We start from the raw sequence: 20346 nt of genomic DNA, 5'->3' as shown, positions 1-20346 counted from the left end.
GATTTATGTATCCTTTATGTTGTTGATGGGCACTTGAGGTGGTTTCTGGTTTGGGGCTATTACAGACAGTGCTACTCTGAACATTCTTGCACAAGTCTTTTGGTGGACATACGAACGTACTTCTGTCAGGTATATTCCTAGAAGGAGGATTGCTGGGTCATAAGGAAATAGGTATATTTGGCTTAATGGCTAAGGCCAAATGGTTTTCCAAAATGATTGTGCCAATTTATATTCCCTTCAGCAGGCAAACATTTTTGCACACATTCTAGATGTAGTTGTACCTGTGAAAAAATTCATATCCTCAGACATGCACTCCCATCCCCTGGTGTGTGCAGATCACACTTAATTGTACGTAAATAATGCATGTGTGCAGACTGTGCCAGCCTTCACCTGGGCAAGTGCAGAACAGGGTGAGCCTGCACACCACACGCCACACTCCCCAAGCCCTGTCACTGGGCGGGGCTTATAGGAAGGCGGGGCACTGACTTCCCGGGTCTCTGTCTTCCAGGACATCCACCAGTGGTGTGGATCCAACAGCAATCGGTTTGAAAAACTGAAGGCCACGCAGGTGTCCAAGGGCATCAGGGACAACGAGCGGAGTGGCCGGGCCCGAGTGCACGTGTCTGAGGAGGGCGCTGAGCCCGAGGCGATGCTCCAGGTGCCTGTGGGGTGCGCAGTGGGGTGGGCATGGGGACACGCTGCTCATGACTTTCTTCTGTTCAGTAGGCAATTTGAGGTGAATTTGAGGAAAAAAAAAATCTTCCGCTCTACCCTGCCTTTTCATTTTTAAAATACTTTTTTATTTTAATTTTTGAGACAGGATCTTATTCATTGTTGCCTGAGCTGGAGTGCAGGGGCACGATCACAGCTCACTGCAGCCTTGACCTCCTGGGCTCAAGTGATCCTTCTGCCTCAGCCTCCCGAGTAGCTGGGACCACAGGCGAGTGCTACCAAGCCAGGCTAATTTTTGAATTTTTTGTAGGAATGAGGTCTTGCCATGTTGCTCAGGCTGGTCTCCAACTTCTGGGCTCAAGTCATCCACCTGCCTAAACCTCCCCAAATGCTGGGATTACAAGCATGAGTCACCATGCTGGCCCTGCCTCACTTTTGAGGCTGTTTTTCCATCAAACCTGATCACTTTATGGAGCAAGGGAGATCAGCTTCCTGCACAACTCCCAGACTCCCCTGAGAGGTGGGACTGGAACCCAAGGCTGTGCTGGGCGTGTGAGCCGCCTTCTCCAGTGGGGAGGGCCAGGTCCTCTGCAGAGCTAAGGAGAGTGGTCTCTTAGCATCCCCAGAGGGCCAGCTTTGTGCTAGAATAAGGTCAGAAAGAGACCACTGAGCCCCAATCCCCTCTTTTCTCTTCTGACTATCCCTGGTAGTTTTTGGCCCATTTAGTCACATGATGGGATTGCCAGCCATTGTGCTTTGAGGACATATCAATAGAGGCAAGATTCACCAGGAAAAGGAGGAGACCATGAGCTCTGCTCCATGCCACTTGGTTCCTGCTTCTCTGGGGGCATCCAATTCCAGCTTTTGGAGAGAGCAGAAGGGTGATTATTATTATGGGAAGGGACCTGGACACCAACCATGGCTTGAGAGGGACAGTGGGAGTGAAAATAGGCTCTGAAGCCACAGGGATGGAGGTTTAGAGTCTGGCTTAGCCACCTAATAGCTGTGTGAGTAGGTGACTTCATCTCTCTGGACCTCAGATTCCTCTTCTGTAAAATGAGAGTGATAGTCTGTGCCTCCTGGCCTGGGTGAGAGGATGCAGTGAGATCTTTTAAAGGTAGGCGGTAGAAGGTGTTCAATAGCTGTAGTTATCACAATTAGCTGATAGACGAAATATCTGAAGAGCTATCTGGAGGCAGAGAAGCAGGAGTGTTCTCCTCAAGTTTCTGAGTCAGGGAGACAAGGTGGAAGGGACCTCTGATGGACAGATCTGGACATGTGAGCAGACGCAGGATGTCTCTGGAGGAGGTCAGACTCCATGGGGAGGGTCACAGTGGATGCCCTTGTGATCCTTGCCTGCCTGGGAGCTCTCTCAGTAGCCTGGCCCCTCCCTCACAGCCACCCTTCCTCTCTATCTCTCTATCTCCTACAGGTGCTGGGACCCAAGCCGGCTCTGCCTGCAGGTACCGAGGACACCGCCAAGGAGGATGCAGCCAACCGCAAGCTGGCCAAACTCTACAAGGTGAGCACCAGATGCACTGTCTGCCGGGGCATGGGGTCAGGACAGGGGGGTGGAAGACCTGGTCTTCCCCACTCCACTGCTGTGGGACCTTGAGCAAAGCACCCCTTTGGAGGGGGGCCTCGGCTTTCTTACATCTCCAGTGGACGCTCATGTACTTCCTTTGCTTTCCTGCACTAGGAGCATGTGATCAACTCTGGACACATCTGTGTCACGCTCATACATGAGGTCTCTCTTTCTGAGTGTCAGTGTCCTAGTCTGTAAAGTGGGAAGAAGAGCAGAATGGTCAACTTTGCAGGATTTCTGGGAGTCCACAGATAAAATGGATGTGAAAACAGCTTAGAAAATACTTGGGGGAATACTACAGAAATGGTGTGTTTGTGGGGAGGTTGGGGGTGTGGGTTACAGTTAATGACTTTATTTATGATTTCTTTCTTGTGATTTTCACAACTGAATTGAGGCTTAGCTCCAGCTAGGGAACTCTGTTGGCTGAGCTCTGGGAGAAAGCTCAATCATACTTACGTTGTGCCCCAAGTATTTTCAGTAAAACAACAAAATGGGGATGTTGATTCTCACCACTGCCAAAGAACTACTACATTACTGATTTTTTTCTGATTATGAAGTAATACATGTTTATTGTAAAAAAAAAAAAAGAACAGTATTCAAAATATAAAAAGAAAATAAAAGTCCGTGCAATTTCACTAGTTTAAAAAACCAGTATTACTTTTAAAATGTGTTTTAATTACAAAAATGACAATACCCAGTTAAAAAATCAGCCTCTCCTCCTCACGAGAGAACACATCTTTGTTCAGCCACAGCTTTCTGTGCCTAGTTACTTTTCCATTTCCATCTTATTATTTTATTTTGAGATAGAGTCTTGCTCTGTCACCCAGGCTGCAGTACAACAGCACAATACACAGCTCACTGCAACCTCTGCCTACCGGGCTCAAGCGATCTCTTGCCTCAGCCTCCTAAGTAGCTGGGACTACAGATGTAGGCCACCACGCCCAGCTAACTTTTGTATTTTTTGTAGAGACGAGGTTTCGCCATGTTGCCCAGGCTGGTCTCAAACTCCTGGGCTCATGTGATCTGCCCACCTCAGCCTCCCAAAGTGCTGGGATTACAGACCTGAGCCAACGCTCCCCGCCATTTCTATTTTATGTAACTGGATCCAAACTATTCATGCAGTTGTGTGGTCTTTTTTCCACTCAACATGGTCAGGAATATCTTTCTATAATAAATCTCAACATAACCCTTTATAACAGCTGTATAGTATTTTATTTTATGAATGTAAGAATTTAAGCAAATCCTAATTGATGGACATTAGGATGTTCCACCTTTTCCAGTTGCAGACAGTCCCTCTTGGTGCACTTGTGCTAAGTACAGCATAGCACTAGGGCAAGTTCCTAGACAAGGAACTGCTGGTCACAGGCCGAAGAATGAGTCAGTAGTTGAAAATACTGGTTCTGGGCCAGACATGGTGGCTCACCCCTGTAATCCCAGCACTTTGAGAGGCCGAGGTGGGCGGATCACCTGAGGTCGGGAGTTCGAGAGCAGCCTGGCCAATATGGTGAAACACCGTCTCTACTAAAAATACAAAATATTAGCCAGGCGTGGTGGCAGGCGCCTCTAATCCTAGCTCTCCTCCTAAGGGAGGAGAATCACTTGAACCCGGGAGGTGGAGGTTGCAGTGAGCCGAGATCGCGCCATTGCACTCCAGCCTGGGCGACAAAAGCGAGACTCCATCTCAAAAAATAATAATAATAATAAATAAAATTAAAAAATAAAATACTGGTTTTGGAGTCAGGAGTCAGACTACCTGTGTTTGAATTCCAGGTCAGCTATTTCTAGCTGTGCAAGTTCCTTAACCACTCTGTGCCTTGGTTTCCTTGTGAGTGAGACAGGGATAGCAACAGAACTATCATATGCAAGGATTAAAGGGGTTCTATAATTATATAAGTTATAGAAATTGCTTAGGACAGTGACTGGCACAGAGTAGTAAGTACTCAATTCATGTAGAATAATTATTATTTAAAGGACTGGTACCTCACAGTCAACTGTACTCTGGAAAAGCTCCCAAGTTACTGTCATCAGGGACCTTAAATGCCTGTTTACCCAGAGCCTTGCCAACTGGTTATTGTTAAACTTTTGACTTTTGACTCTTAAGACAGACTTTTTTTTTTTTTTAACTTGGATGAACTTTTTATTTTAGAATAATTTTTAAGTTTACATAAAAATTGTAAAGATAGTACAAAGAGTTCCTATATATCATTCACTCAGCTTCTCCTTAGCATCTTAGCATAACCAGGTACATTTGTCAACACTGAGAAATTAACATTGCTTCAATGCCATTAATTAAACTGTAGACTTTATCCAGATTTCCCCAGTTTTTTATTCTAGGTTCCAATCCAGGATACCAGATTGCATTTAGCTCTTTTTACTTTTATTTTTCTTTTCTTCTCTTTTGTTTACTTATTTATTTTCGAGACAGAGTCTGGCTCTGTTACCCAGGCTGGAGTGTAGTGACGCAGTCACAGCTTACTATAGCCCCGACCTCCTGGGCTCAAGTGATCCTCCCACTTCAGCCTCCCAAGTAGCCGGGGCCACAGGCAAGCGCCACCACGCCTTGCTACTTTTTGTATTTTTTGTAGAGATGGGATCTCGCCATGTTGCCCAGGCTGGTCTAGAACTCCTGGGCTCAAGCCATCCACCCACCTGGGCCTCCCAAAGCCCTACTCCTACTCTGAGACCCCACCCAAGGGTTCCCATCTCTGTGCAGGCTGCCCTGACCAAACACTGCAACCGGCCTCTTCTCTTTTTTTTTAAATGGTAAAGTTGAATACATTTTCAGCAAACTATGCAGTTCCCCTCTGCCACCCAGTTCCCCAAATTTTATCCCACCCTCCCTTCCCATGTGCAGTTTGTGTTACCCCTGAGTGTAGGTCAGCAGATGTGGTTCTGGCAAAGCAGGAAAGGAAAAACAATGTCTAAATGTGTGCTAGAGGAAGCCCAGGTGTTACTCTGCAGGGCCATTTGGGACGGGGGGTGGGGCAAGATGGTGGAAGTCTCAGGGCTGGGCGGCCACAGACACTCATGTGCTGGTTCCTTCTGCTTCGTCCCCTCAGGTCTCCAATGGTGCAGGGACCATGTCCGTCTCCCTCGTGGCTGATGAGAACCCCTTCGCCCAGGGGGCCTTGAAGTCAGAGGACTGCTTCATCCTGGACCATGGCAAGGATGGGAAAATCTTTGTCTGGAAAGGTACTGGAGACAGGGGAAGGGTCCCAGCTGGCCTGTAGGATCTTGGGGGTGATGTCCTGCAGCTCCCAGGAACTCAGCTCCGGGGGAGCGTGGAGTGTGGTAGAGGTGCCTGGTGCAATGGAAATCAGAACGCTTGGGCTGATGCCTTGGTTTTGCATTTGATGTACTGTGTGATCTTGGGCACTTTACTTACCCTCTCTGGGCCTCAGATTCCTGATCTGAGCTAAAATTGGTGTTTCCCAAGTGCATTATAACGTCAGTTCTCTGAGAGGCTAATTGGCATCCTGTAGAAATTATGTAGAAAACGTCTAACTGTATGGTCAGATAAGTTCATGGGCAACAGTGGATTTTAAAATGTTCGTTTGTTTACTGTAGGACTTTTAACTTGTTCATTTACAGGGGGGCTTTTCATGAAGATGATCTGGTTTGGGGAATGCTAAGCTAGAAGTTCATAAACTCTTTGGGTACTATCCTGTGGGATTTCTCTTGGAAACCGTTGGCCCAGATGTTTCTTAGAGGCCCTGAGATGTTCTGAGAGGACCCATCAATATCCTCCCCTGATCCTCTAAGGCTCATCTTGGGGAAGAGGACAGAGGAGAGGGAGGCAGTAGGAGGACAGGGAGAAAGGGAGAGAGTGGGGAGAAAGAGAGAGAGAGAGACTATTATAATTATTACTCTCTAGGCCCCCTGGGCCCTGGGCCAGCTGATCTGGACCTTGGCCTTGGCAGTGAGAAGGCTGGGACTGAGGGCCAGCACTGGCTGGCCAGGAGCTCCTTGGCACGGGAATGCCCTCAGGGTGGCAGCTTCTCGCTCACTGAGTAACCTAGGTCAAGTAATTTAATCTCTCTAAGACCGTAGTTTCCTTATAGATACTCAGGAAAAGATAGCAATTTTTTTTATTACTTAAGACTATTTTGTGGATTAAATAATCTATGTATAGTTCCAAGCACAAAATACATGCTCACTAAATGGACCACAATAGTGTTGTGATTGGTGTCACTGGCCAGCCCCAGGCTGGACTCCAGGAGCTCAGCTCTGGGGGTCTCTGGCCTTGGCTGTCCACAGTCTAAGAAGAGTAGGGAGGGAAGTTTGGCAGCTCCTTCTCCTGGACCATTAGAGGTCAGGATGCAGCAGGATCCCGGGCCTCTAACCCTCCATCACTTCCTCTGGCTGCCAACAGGCAAGCAGGCAAACACGGAAGAGAGGAAGGCTGCCCTCAAAACAGCCTCTGACTTCATCACCAAGATGGAGTACCCCAAGCAGACTCAGGTGAGTCTTGGGGGCCAGGTAGGATGGGAAGGGGTGGGTCCTGTTTGGAGGGGATGGGCTGGAGTAGGGCGGGTGTCCCACCCTCAGTGTGGATAGGGTATCTGAGGCTACCCTGGAGACCCTTGCTGGGCAGCCCAGCCACATCCTGCTCCTCCGCCTCCCCTCCAGGTCTCGGTCCTTCCCGAGGGCGGTGAGACCCCACTGTTCAAGCAGTTCTTCAAGAACTGGCGGGACCCAGACCAGACAGACGGCCTGGGCTTGTCCTACCTTTCCAGCCATATCGCCAACGTGGAGCGGGTGCCCTTCGACGCCGCCACCCTGCACACCTCCACTGCCATGGCTGCCCAGCACGGCATGGATGATGATGGCACAGGCCAGAAACAGGTACGTTTAGGGCGTGGGGTGGGTGTGTCCAGGCCCCTCCCTCACTTTCCCCATGCACTGCCTCTTGCTTCCCCAAGGAGGTTTCTCTCTGAGGTTTGCACAATTTTGGTAGCTGAGATTCTTTGGTGTTACTTAGTTTTTACAGCCAATCCACCCTGAGCACCTACTGTGTATCAGGCCCTAAGCCAAGTGTCTTGGCCCCACCTTGCCCTGAGGAGTGCCTGGTCTGGGAGGGGAGTTGACCACAGCCACAGACCTGTGTGATCAGTGGAAGATGGGAGGGAGCACAGGGGATTGTGCGGACACAGGAAGCAGCGGGGGTGTTTGGTCAGGGCAGCCTGCACAGAGATGGGAACCCTTGGGTGGGGTCTCAGAGTAGGAGTAGGGCTTTGCTGCCGGAGAGGAAGAGCAGAGAGTGGTGGGCATTCCAGGAGGGACTCGCTATGTTCGGAAAGGAGGGAGCTATCCCAGGGGGCTAGTGCTGATGGCATCCCCAGGGAGGGGCCTTGAATGCCAATTTTAAGGGTGTGGACTTGATCCTCTAACCAGTGGGTGCTAGTGAGGGGTTTCTCTTTTTATTAAATCAGAAATGCAACAGGCTCAGATCTATGCTTTATCTTTTTTTTTTTCTTTTTTTTAATAGAGACAGGGTCTCGCTATGTTGCCCAGGCTAGTTTCAAACTCCTGGGCTCAAGCAATCCTCCTGCCTTGGCCCCACAAAGTGTTGGAATTACAAGCATGAGCCACTGCACCCGGCCACATGCTTTAGAAACTCACCGAGAAAATGGGTTGGAATATGACTCCAGGATATCATTAGAAGAAAAAAATCAGTTAAAAAATAAATAAAAGAAAAATAAAAAGAAAACTAAGAAAATGGATTGGAGGCAGGAAAATGAAGGTAGAGAGCTTATAAGGAGCTGGTTCTAATAGTGTACAGGAGAGATGATGACCTTGAGACTAAGAAGGTCACAGTGGAGAAGGGGAAGAGGGATGTGGGGTTCAGAGGTGTTTAGGAGGTAGAATCCACCTCAGGCAAACTTGATTCCATTCCTAATGATAGGAATAACAAACGTGTTTATTTTTATGTATTATTGTTTTTGGTTTGGTGTTAGCATTGATTCGTTGCTTCAGTGGATAGGGAGAATGCAATGAAAATATTTCAGGTGGGGCCGTGTGGTAAGACCCCTGGCAGCCTGACTGTGAGACTTTGGGCAAGTTACATAACCTCTTTGAGCTTCACTTTCTCACTTGTAAAGTGGGGTTTCATCCTACTCCATCACCTTCAAGAATGTTCAAAATCCAGAGATTCTAGGATTCCGTTTCCCAGGACTTGGACTACTCCGTGTCTCCATAGCTCCACCAGGTGGCGCTGCCGGGCCTCATGACCACTTGGAAAAAGCGGTGTCACCAGAACGCTGCGGAGACCTGCTAGCAGGGGTCACGCTGAGGTCGCCTCGTGGTGGCCCTGCCTCTGCAGGTGACCTATGAAATGCCTGGCAGGCCCAGCACGGTGGCTCACGCCTGTAATCCCAGCACTTTGGGTGGCCGAGGCGGGCGGATCACCTGAGGTCAGGAGTTCGAGACCAGCCTGGCCAACATAGTGAAACCCCATCTCTACTAAAAATATAAAACTTAGCTGGCCATGGTGGCAGGCACCTGTAATCCCAGCTACTCGGGGGGCTGAGACAGAAGAATTGCTTGAACCCGCGAAGCAGAGGTTGCAGTGAGCCGAGATTGCGCCATTGCATTCTAGCCTGGGCGACAAGAGTGAAACCTCGTCTCAAAAAAAAAAAAAAAAAGAAAAAAAGAATCCAGGCAGCTCAGTAACAATAGAGATAATGGTGATATTAGTAAGACAATAATAATAATCACAATAATAAGAGCAGCTGCCACCTACAGAGCAGTCCCTTTGTGCTGGGCCCTGTGCTAGACTTTCATGAGTAAACTCATTTGAGCCTCACAGTACTTTGAGGTAGGTACTATGATTATCCCCATTTTGCAGATGGGAAAACTAAGGCTAAGAGCGGTTAAGCCAGTTGTCTGAGGTCTCATGGCCCAGAAGGGGATGAGGGGCCTGATTTGGGGTCTGTGTCTGGCTCCTCCCCTCACTGTACTGCATTCCTTGGGAGCTGCCTTGACAATCCTCAGCAAAGGACAGACGGGCTGGGGCAGGGCATGGTATGAGGATCCCGGGCAGGAACCCTGACCCAGAGTCCCAGCCCTGCCTCCTAGTGGCTCTGTGAGTTGGGCAAACCATTTAACTCCGGTCCGAGCCCAAGTGATTAAAAGTTCATCCCATGGTCTAACCACAACCTACCACGCTGCGGTCTCCTGGCTTGCCTGAGCTGGGGGGTGGGGGTGCTGCACAGCATCTGACCCCAGCTTTGCTCCTGCAGATCTGGAGAATTGAAGGTTCCAACAAAGTGCCCGTGGACCCTGCCACTTATGGACAGTTCTATGGAGGCGACAGCTACATCATTCTGTACAACTACCGCCATGGTGGCCGCCAGGGGCAGATAATCTACAACTGGTGAGGTTCTGGGGCCATCGGTGTGTGTCGTGGGGGTACTGGCTGGGTCCTGAGCAGGGCTGAAGACAGACTGAGGGTGTAAGGGCCTGAGGTGGGACCACCACTCCCTGCTGGGAGAGGCTGTTGTCCACAGGGCAACACCACTTGCTTATTTCTCCAAACAACTTTGAACTCTTCTTACCAAATGATTATACATCTATTGTAGGATATAGTGAATGTGGAGAAACACACAGAACATCTCCCACAAATCCATGCCAAGTACTGTGTACACTAGGGTTTATCCTCCCCCACGTATTTTTCAAGCCAAAAAAATTTTTAAATTTATTTTATTTTTATTTATTTAATTATTTATTTTATTTATTTTGAGACAGAGTTTTGCTCTTGTTGCCCAGGCTGGAGTGCAATGGTGTGGTCTCACTCACTGCAACCTCTGCCTCCCAAGTTCAAGCAATTCTCTTGCCTCAGCCTCTCTAGTAGCTGGGATTACAGGCACCCGCCACCATGCCTGGCTAATTTTTTGTATTTTTAGTAAAGACGGAGTTTCACTATGTTGACCAGGCTGGTCTTGAACTCCTGACCTCAGATGATCCATTTGCCTCAGCCTCCCAAAGTGCTGGGGTTACAGGCATGAGCCACCACACCCAGCCCCAAAATTATTTTAAAACAGAGAATACATTTACATGGTTCAAAAATCAAAACAGAGTATAAAGGTATTTATTGAGAAATCTTATTCCCACCCCTGTCCCTCTCTGCCCCATTTTCCAGACCCCACCCCTTCTTGGGTAACTGCTTTAATCTCTTGCATATCCTTCCAGTAATTCTTCGTGAAAAAAAACATATGCAAATAATTTATAGCCTGGTCCCTCCCTTCCTTACATAAAAGGTAGCATACTTTGTATATTGCCCTGCACCTTGCTTTCCTGACTCCACTCTTCCTAGAGATCAATAATGTCAGTACATAGAGACATAGAGAGCTTCCTCATTCTTTTTTACAGTTGCATAATAATCCTTTGGGTGGCTTTACTATAGTTTATTTAACAAATTCCTTGATGATGCATACTTGGGTTGATTCCAGTCTTTCTCTATTACAAACATTGCTGTGATTAGTAACCTTAAACAAACATCATTTTGAACATGCAGAGAAATGCCTCTAGAAGTAAGTTCCCAGAAGTGAGATTGCTGCGTCAAAGAGTAACTGCACTTGTCATTTTGATAGATAGCCCCCAATTTCCCTTCGTAGTGTTCGTAGCATTTTACATTCCCACCAAGCAACCTGTGAGAGTCCCTGGTTCCCTATAGTCACACCTGTGGATTGTGTGGTCAAACTTTTGGGCGTTTGCCAATCTTATGGTTTATAAAATGGTGTCTCAGTGTATTTTTAACTTGCATTTCTCTTACTATACAGTCTAAAACTTTTTGTCTGATTATTGACTGTTGGATTTTTTTCTTCTTTTTTTTTTTTTTGAGACAGGGTCTTGCTCTGTTGCCCAGGCTGGAGTGCAGTGGTGCGATCTCTGCTCACCACAACCTCTGCCTCCGGGGCTCAAGTGATTATTGTGCCTCAGCCTCCCGAGTAGCTGGGACTACTCGCCACTGCTCACCACCACGCCCGGCTACTTTTTGTACTTTAGTATGGATGGGGTTTTGCCATGTTGCCCAGGCTGGTCTCGAACTTCTCAAGCGATCCGCCTGCCTCAGCCTCCCAAAGTGTTGGGGTTATAGGCATGAGCCATGACGCCCGGCTGGATTCCTTCTTTTTTAAACTTATTTTGAAATAATATTAGACACTTGCTGAGAAGTTGCAAAAATTGTACAGACAGTTCTCGTATATCCATTACCCAGTGGAATATTCACCTACGTTCACATCTTACATAACCCTTACATAACCATAGCACAATTAACAAAGCCAGGAAGCGAACATTGACACAATACTACTTATTAATCTATAGGCTTTACCTAAATTTCCTCAGTTTTCCCATTACTTTTTTTTCAGACAGAGTCTTGCTCTGTCGCCAGGCTGGAGTGCAGTGGCATGATCTCGGCTCACTGCAACCTCTGCCTCCCAGGTTCAAGCAATTCTTCTGCCTCAGCCTCCCGAGTATCTGGGACTACAGGTGTGCGCCTCCACACCTGACTAATTTTTGTATTTTTAGTAGAGATGGAGTTTCACCATGTTGGGCAGGCTGGTTTCGAACTCCTGACCTCAACTGATCTGCCTGCCTTGGCCTCCCAAAGTGCTGGGATGACAGGCGTAAGCCATCGCGCCCAGCCCCCACTACTGTTCTTTTCCTGATCTAGGATCTAACCCAGGATCCCACATGGCATTTACTCATCATGTCTCCAAAGTCTCTGAATCTATGGCAGTTGCCCGGTCTTTCCTTTTTTTCACGCCCTTAACACTTTTAAAGAGTACTAGTCAGTTATTTTGTAGAATGTCTCTCAATTCAACAACCTCAGACATTTAAAAACAGCTTAAATTTTTTTTTTTTACTAGATAATACATACACCTGGTACAAAATTTGTGAGAAGACTGTTTAAAAAATTAGCTGCATCAGCACATTAATAGGTCAGATTTTGTTTGCTTATATGACGACATATGTTGGTTATGGAAAACTTAGACAATATGCAAAGAGGTAGGATAGAAAGGCAAAATCCCCCTAAATCTTCCCTCTAAGGGCAATCACCATGGACCTTTTGGTGAACATCTGTGCAGACCTCTTTGCTTGTGTTCACGGGAGGCTTGATCACTGACATCTTTTCCCACAAATAGGCTCTCGTAACACTTGCTATTCTGCGACCTGCTTTTCCACCTGCAGAAATGTCCTGACCACTTTTCTGCATCTCAGATTTGAGTCTCAGAGCATCTTCTCTATGGCTGTTCAGCATGGGATGACCCAGCCAGTCTCCTGTGGGACACATTTAGCATAAGGAAATCCATGCGTTGCACTCAGATCTCTGTAAGCGGGCAAGATGCTAGGCTGAGAGTGGAAGTGTTGGTGTGGTTCCTGGCTCTCATTGTTCTGAAAGAGTCCCCTTCCCTCTCTATCTGTTTCATTACTGGTAACAGGGAGATGTGTAGGTTTCTCAGACTCGGGGCAAGGGAGAGGCTCAGGGCTCTGTGTGCACCTTGATGCTGAATCTCACTTCCCTTTCCAGGCAGGGTGCCCAGTCTACCCAGGATGAGGTCGCTGCATCTGCCATCCTGACTGCTCAGCTGGATGAGGAGCTGGGAGGTACTCCTGTCCAGGTGAGCCCAGCCCACCACCTCTCTGGGCTGCAGCCTGAGCCTTGTCCTTCTCTTCATTCATCTGTCTGACTCTCATCCATCCATTCGTTTGTCCATCCGTCCATCCATCCATCCATCCATCCATCCATCCATCCATCCATCCATGTATCCATCTGTGGAACAGGTATTTATTTAGGGCTTCCATGTGTTCTATGCTGCATCTGTAGCCATGGACACACAGACACACTGCTCCTGCCCTAATGGACTTTGCAGTCTTGGGTGGTAGTAGACATTCAACACACGTGCACACCAATGGCTGTGACAGATGCAGCGAGTGAAATTGACAAGACCTTGGGAGAGAGACATGGGAGAGGCGATGTGGCTGAGCACGGATATGGAACCAGCAGGCTTGGGTTTGAATCCGGTCCTCACCTCCGGGCAACTTTGGGCAAGTCACTTAGCCTCTCTTTGTCCTCAAAATAGGGGTAATAACAGTACCGTCCCACAGGATTGCTGTGAGGATTAAGAGTTAACATTTGTAAGCATTTAGAGTCATGCCTGGCATATAAGAAGTCCCCCCTTATACACTTGTGTTAAGTACAAGGACGTAAATCCCAGGTAGGATCCTATTGGATTAGAAAAGTCCACCCCTGTCCCAGGAGGGGACTGTTCGACTGGGACCTCTAATGCACATGTAGGAGTTGCCCAGCTAGAGTGAAGGAAAGCACATTCTGGGTAAAGGGTGGTACACATGCAAAGGCCCTGAGGTGGGAAGGGGCATTGGGTGTTAACGCAAGGGGAAAATGACATGATTTGAGGCTACAGAGATGCTCAGAGGGGCCAGACCACCAGAGGCCATGGTGATGATGTTGACCTTGATGCTGAGAACAACAGGAAGTTGCTGAATGATAAGTCTGAGGTGTAGGGATTTCTGATTTAAAAAGTCACTCTGGCCAGGCGCTGGAGGGCAGCAGAGCTGGTTTGTGGAGATATGGGGGAAGCGGACAACAATTGTGCTTCCTCCATCCTACGGTGGGAGTGGGCAGGGCTCTAGATTGGGATTGGGGGTTCGTGCCCTGACCTTTGACTATGATAGTCATTAGTGCTGGGCACTAAATGAGATGATGACCATCTTAGCTCAGTGCATCCTGACAACAGCCTTGGGAGTAGCATCCTTGGCTCCATTTTTCAGAGGAGGAACCCAAGAGGTTGAGACACGTGCCCAAGTTCTCGCCATCAGGGTGGAGTTGGGGTCTAAGCCCTAACTCAGCGGCGATGGGTCGTGGTGGGAAGCAACTGCCATATGCCCGATGTACATGTGAGGTTTTCTTCTGGACATAGTTAGCCGGGGCCACGGTAAGGTGCAGCACACAGGGCAGGAGCAGATGTGAGGGTGTATGTCTTCCCCGCCTCACTCCCACCACCAAGCCCCTGACTGCTGCCTGCATCTGGGGTGCACTGGCTGTGCAGGAGGGGGTTTTCTGGATCTAGAATGCTCTGTTCTTACCACTCCCCCAGCAGTCATGCCCAGGCCTGACGTCAGCATTCTGGGAGAATGTCCACCAGCAATCCCTGTGCTTCTATTTAAGGGAACATTTGCAAACACAGGCTCTCCTGGTTTTTGGACCAGGCTGAGGGTCAGGAAGGCACGTCCTCATGGAGATGGAGAGCAGCCACAGCAGCAGTGCCCTGGGGACCTCAGACAATAGCACTGTCTCCACCCTTCCTGGAATTCTGGTGTCCCCGCCTGTGTGTTGTCGGGTCACATTCCATGCCACACACAGACACAAGCGTGATGGCTTCGTCTGGAGGGATGGGCCCAGTGCGACATAGAAGGACTGAAGCCTGCCCCCAAGGTCCCTGACTCGCTCTCCTGTCTCCCTGCCAGAGCCGTGTGGTCCAAGGCAAGGAGCCCGCCCACCTCATGAGCCTGTTTGGTGGGAAGCCCATGATCATCTACAAGGGTGGCACCTCCCGCGAGGGCGGGCAGACAGCCCCTGCCAGCACCCGCCTCTTCCAGGTCCGCGCCAACAGCGCTGGAGCCACCCGGGCTGTCGAGGTAATTTCCAGGTCCTGGACCACAGAAGGGATTGGCCTCCCTGAAACCTCCCAGCTCAATGACCAGATCTCCAGGCACAGGAACGGGGGCGGGGGGAGGTGAGTGAGGGGGTAAGAAGCAGCTTTTTGTATTTTCCTGCCCTGGCCACAGGGTTGTCTGTCTTAGACTTCACCCTGTTTCAAGGATACCCAGTGTCCCTTGCACACTTTGCATAGTGGGCAGCTCACTACCTACCATTCTGTACAATCAGGATGCCATTCCTGATTATGTTCCAGTTGTCCACTATCCCTTTCACGGAGGAAGGCACAGATCTGGACATGATTCCCAGGGTGGTCTGAGCAGCCTAGAGGGAAATGGGACTCTCACCTCCTTTGTTCTGGGCACTCAACTTCTGTTAATGCAGCCCTGAATTCTAGAATCATGTTGGCTAGTCACGGTGCATTAGTGACTCGTGGGAGTCAACCAAGGCCATCAGGGTCCAAAGTCTGTGCCCTTAGCTCTGATGGGCTGTACTCCTCCAAGTCCCCACCTGAGAGCTAGTCCTGCTGCAGGGTCTCCTGGGCTGTGAGGAGGGGGCTGAGGGCTTTTTGTCTGGTTCCTGATTAACCAAGCTGTACCCTCCCAGGTATTGCCTAAGGCTGGTGCACTGAACTCCAACGATGCCTTTGTTCTGAAAACCCCCTCAGCCGCCTACCTGTGGGTGGGTACAGGAGCCAGCGAGGCAGAGAAGAAGGGGGCCCAGGAGCTGCTCAGGGTGCTGCGGGCCCAACCTGTGCAGGTGGCAGAAGGCAGCGAGCCAGGTAGGAGCCGGGGTGGGGGGCCTGCTGCACTCTGGATGCAGCTGTTAGGTTTCCCTTCTTTCCTTCAGCTTGGGGGCTCTAAATCCTCCCCTCCACCCCGCCCCAGGGCCTGTCCCTAATGTATGTTAAATAAAAGCAGTTGCATTAAAATGAGGGCTGTGGTCAGAGAGAAGGAGGTCTCCAGGAGCTAAAGAAAGGAGAGCCTAGTCTGGGCGTGGTGGCTCACGCCTGTAATCCCAGCACTTTGGGAGGCTAAGGTGGGCGGATCACCTGAGGTTGGGAGTTCAAGACTAGCCTGACCAACATGGAGAAACCCCATCTCTACTAAAAATACAAAATTAGCCGGGCATGGTGGCACATGCCTGTAATCCCAGCTACTTGGGAGGCTGAGGCAGGAGAATTGCTTGAACCCGAGAGGTGGAGGTTGCGGTGAGCTGGGATCACGCTATTGCACTCCAGCCTGGGCAACAGGAGTAAAACTCTGTCTCAAAAAGAAGAAAGAAAGAAAGGAGAGCCCAGTGTGGGAAGGAGCAGTTGGGCTGTGGAAGGAGGCAGTCCCTCGCTAGGAAGCCTTGAAAGGTGGTAGGCAGGGCTGATAGCATCAGAGGGGCAGTGGTCTCCTTGCATCTCTAGACTCTCCATGGACAGAAATGCCAACGGCCTGCTCTGTTTCCAGAATGTGGGCTGGGCAGCTCTTCCTTCTGCCAGCCTACAGTCTTTATACTGTTACTTTGAGTTCATTCCCAGCTGCTTGATGCTTAACAGAAATGGAGAAGAGTGACTTGGTCTAAAGCAGCTCTGTCCAGCAGAACCGTCTATGCAGATGGACATGTTCTGTATCTGCCAGGTCCAATGTGACAGCCATTAGTCACATGTGGCTGTTGAGCACTTGAAATGCGACCAGTGGGAATTAGTGGGCATGAAGAGCTGAACTTTTAGTTGAATTTAATTTTAATGAATTTAAATTTAAATGGCTGCACATGTACAGAGCGGGTATAGTGGAAAGAGTATAGGTATTAGAATCAGACAAGATTTGTATCCTGGACTTAACACTTAACCATCTGTGTGACCTTGAGTGAGTTGCTTAACCTCTCCAAGCCACAATTGCCTCATTAGCTGAGTGGAGCTAATGATCCTCATCCCGCAATGCTGTCGTCAGCCTCAGGCCAATAGTAGTCCTGGCTGTGTGACTACTGCCAAGTCTGCCCTCTCCGGGCCTCTGTTTCGTCACCTTCCAGTTCCCTCAGGCCTCTTCCCTCTGGATCTCCTGGGATTTTTAAGACGGAGGGAGGAGAGGGAGAGCAGTTGGTTGTGCTTGGGCAGAGCTGGTCCCAGGGTCCGATGAGATGGGAGAGGGGGTGATGGCATCCCTTGGCAACTGGCGTGGCCTCCCCTCACAGATGGCTTCTGGGAGGCCCTGGGCGGGAAGGCTGCCTACCGCACATCCCCACGGCTGAAGGACAAGAAGATGGATGCCCATCCTCCTCGCCTCTTTGCCTGCTCCAACAAGATTGGACGTTTTGTGGTGAGCCCCTGCGGAGGTCACACCTCTGCTTTCCCCTTGGAAGGCAAGTTCCACAGGACTGGCCTGCAGCAGGGGCAGGAGAAACAGTTCTGATGGCATGGCACAGAGGAAGGGGCCCCCTGCCAGCTGCAACCAGCTGTGCCACTCCCTGAGGGGGCAGACAGAGGAAGCCCACCCAGGGGAGGGAAGACATCTCGCTGATGCTCTTTCATTCCTTCCCAGATCGAAGAGGTTCCTGGTGAGCTCATGCAGGAAGACCTGGCTACGGATGACGTCATGCTTCTGGACACCTGGGACCAGGTGGGTGAAGGACAGGTGAAGACTGTCTGTGCCAGAGGGAGTGGGAGAAAGTAGACTTCCAGTTCTATGATCAGTTGCTAGAAGGACCTAAAAGAGGCAGTGCCAGGTGTTGCCAGAAAACTCTCTAAGGCTACTGGAAGTCACTTCTTCTTTCTGAGGTTCCATTTCCTCATCTGTAAACTGGGAGTGGCAGTACCTCCCTTGCAGACACACTCACCTTGAAGCTGCAAAACGCCCTATAAAAGCAAATCACATGACCTTCATCATTCTCTCCCAGACCTTGCAGGAGCGTGAACTCTTCCTTTAAATCTGTTGGTGGAGGATGTTGAACTTAGCAGCATCTTGTTTGGAGGCATAAACTGTCCAGTGTCATCTAGAGGCTCTAGAGGGCTTCTGCTTCTGGTTTGAGGGCTCTGGGCTCTGCCTCTGCTTCATCTCCTAGAGAAGGCCATTATGTAGGACTTGGCAGGGGAAGATGCCATTCACTCACCCAACCAATATTAATTGGGCACTGCTTTGTGCCAATGCTTTATGTTTGAGATGCTAGGGATAGAGCAATGAATAAAGTAGGCATTTTCCTGCCCTCCCAGGGCTTACGTTCTCATGGGGGTGTCAGGTCAGTCACCTTTCCTATCAAGGTGGCTTCTCCCAGAGTCCTCAGAGTTATGGAGCGGCTGGCCACGAAGGCATAAGACTCTACACTACCCACAGGGCTGCTTGGAATCCCCAGTTGGAAGATCAGGACCAAAAATGGTTGCAGCTTGAGCCATTCAGCAGTTGTCATTGATTGATCCATTGGCTACTTAATCTGTTTGTTCATCTGTTAGGGATTCAGTCAGCCAACATTTATTCAGCACCACTGTCTTCCAGGCAAAATGCTGAGTGCTGAGAATCCTATCATGAGCAAAATAGATAGAATGCCTGCCTTCGAGGGGCTTCCACTTTAGTTGGGAACACATTTATAAATAAATAAGAGAGGGCCAGACACGTTGGCTCACGCTTGTAAACCCAGCACTTTGAGAGGCTGAGGTGGGCAGATCACTTGAGGTCAGGGGTTCAAGACCAGCCTGGCCAACATGGTGAAACCCCGTCTCTACTAAAAATACAAAAAAATTAGCCAGGCTTGGTGGCGGGTGCCTATAATCCCAGCTACTCGGGAGGTCGAGGCAGAAGAATCACTTGAACCCAGGAGGCGGAGGTTGCAGTGGGCTGAGATCACAACACTGCACTCCAGCCTGGGTGACAGTGGGACTCCATCTTAAAAAAAAGTGAGAGAAACCAAGTCTGACATTTTATTGTCTAATGCCATTTTATCAATGATAGGTGCTCTTTGAAGTAATATTTTAGATATGCATAAAAATAGATGATACATAAAAATCAGCTAAATTATGTGTAATAGAACTTGTAACAAGATTCAGAATGGTGATAGTGGTGGATGAGTTATTTTTATTCCAAGCCTTAGGCCCATTTTGACAAAGATGCACACAGACCGGCACATAGTAGACTCTCGGTGCATATTTGTTGGGTGAATAAATGAGTGAGAATATGTTTGGCCACTCATTTGTTGAACGAGTGAATGCTGTTCAAGAGATAACTCATGGACTTTTAGAGAAGAATCTCAAACTCAATGCCTGATGGCACCTGGTTGGCAACGTTAGCTAGTGAAGCAGGCTGGGATGGGGAGACGTGAGGGAGCAGTGGAGTCAGAGGCAAACTAGAACTGCCCATCTCAAAGGGGCGGCTCCTGCACACCTTGACTCAAGTGAGGTTTGAAGGCCCAGGCTGCTAGATCCTCCAATTTTTTAAGAGAAGTTGAAAATCTAGATTTTTATGTCATCAACGGTTTAAAAAGACATTGTTGGCCAACACAAGGTGGTGGGTGAGCACACAAAACGTTTGTAGGTTGCCAGTTTTCAACCTCTGTTCCAAATCCCTCCAGTCTTAGTTCATGGGCTCTGTTAGTAAGGGGAGGGCTTTGTCTGGTCTGACACCTGGCCCCTCCCCAGTCTTCCTCCAGCCATGAATTTGATCAGCACTCCTCATGTACCTTTCGTGTCTCATCTCACCTCCAGGTCTTTGTCTGGGTTGGAAAGGATTCTCAAGAAGAAGAAAAGACAGAAGCCTTGACTTCTGGTGAGGACCTAAGTCGCTGGGGCCGAGGGGGGTGTCCGTTGCTTGTGGGGTGGTGGGAGTGGCTCCTGTACAGGTCTGGGAATGAGCATCATTTCCAGGGGACTGATGGACAAGATAGGGTGGGGACTTCCTCCTCTGTGGCCAGTCCCTCATAAATCCTGCCTGGGGTAGTGAAGAACAGAACCCTGGGTTTCCAAAGGAACTGATCTGTTCTTGGAGAAGGAAGGAACAGATGAGAAGTCACTTCAAGTTTCCAGAATACTCAGGAGCTGAACTTGTCAAGGTTTAGATGTGGCAAAGCAGGCCATGCATGTAATCCCAGCATTTTGGGAGGCCAAGGCAGGAGGATCACTTGAGCCCAGGAGTTTGAGAGCAGCCCGGGCAACATAGTGAAACCCCATCTCTAGAAAAAATACAAAAAAATTAGCCAGGCGTGTTGATGTACAGCCCTGGTCCCAGCTACTCAGGAGGTTGAGGTCAGAGGATTGCTTGAGCCCAGGAGTTCACAGCTGCTGTGAGCCATGATCGCACCACTATACTGTAGCCTGGGTGACAGAACGAGATGGTGTCTCAAAATGAAAAAAAGAAAAAGAAAAAGATGTTGCAAAGCAGATTCCTGGCAGCTGAATAGATCTGATTTATGAGCTGGGAACCCAAAAGTTGGTTCCCAT

General features: G+C 49.2%; 1 protein-coding gene across 7 annotated transcripts in view; it reads left to right on the top strand.

Annotated features, from left to right (window-relative positions):
* Window positions 1-20346, top strand: part of GSN (gelsolin) — a 62778-nt gene that overhangs the window by 41743 nt on the left and 689 nt on the right. For all 7 annotated transcript variants that reach the window (XM_063636054.1, XM_063636055.1, XM_063636053.1 and 4 more), the window contains 12 exons: window positions 509-658; window positions 2105-2194; window positions 5317-5449; window positions 6630-6718; window positions 6887-7102; window positions 9499-9632; window positions 12789-12879; window positions 14747-14917; window positions 15543-15717; window positions 17118-17242; window positions 17465-17542; window positions 19615-19675. In XM_063636054.1, coding sequence (XP_063492124.1) covers window positions 509-658; window positions 2105-2194; window positions 5317-5449; window positions 6630-6718; window positions 6887-7102; window positions 9499-9632; window positions 12789-12879; window positions 14747-14917; window positions 15543-15717; window positions 17118-17242; window positions 17465-17542; window positions 19615-19675 — 1513 coding nt within the window. The remainder of the gene's footprint in view (window positions 1-508; window positions 659-2104; window positions 2195-5316; window positions 5450-6629; window positions 6719-6886; window positions 7103-9498; window positions 9633-12788; window positions 12880-14746; window positions 14918-15542; window positions 15718-17117; window positions 17243-17464; window positions 17543-19614; window positions 19676-20346) is intronic.

This window comes from Symphalangus syndactylus, chromosome 3 (assembly GCF_028878055.3).
Source record: "Symphalangus syndactylus isolate Jambi chromosome 3, NHGRI_mSymSyn1-v2.1_pri, whole genome shotgun sequence".
Taxonomy (NCBI): Eukaryota; Metazoa; Chordata; class Mammalia; order Primates; family Hylobatidae; genus Symphalangus; species Symphalangus syndactylus.
The sequence above is the reverse complement of the archived record's forward strand: the minus strand, read 5'-3'. Positions and strand labels throughout refer to the sequence as shown.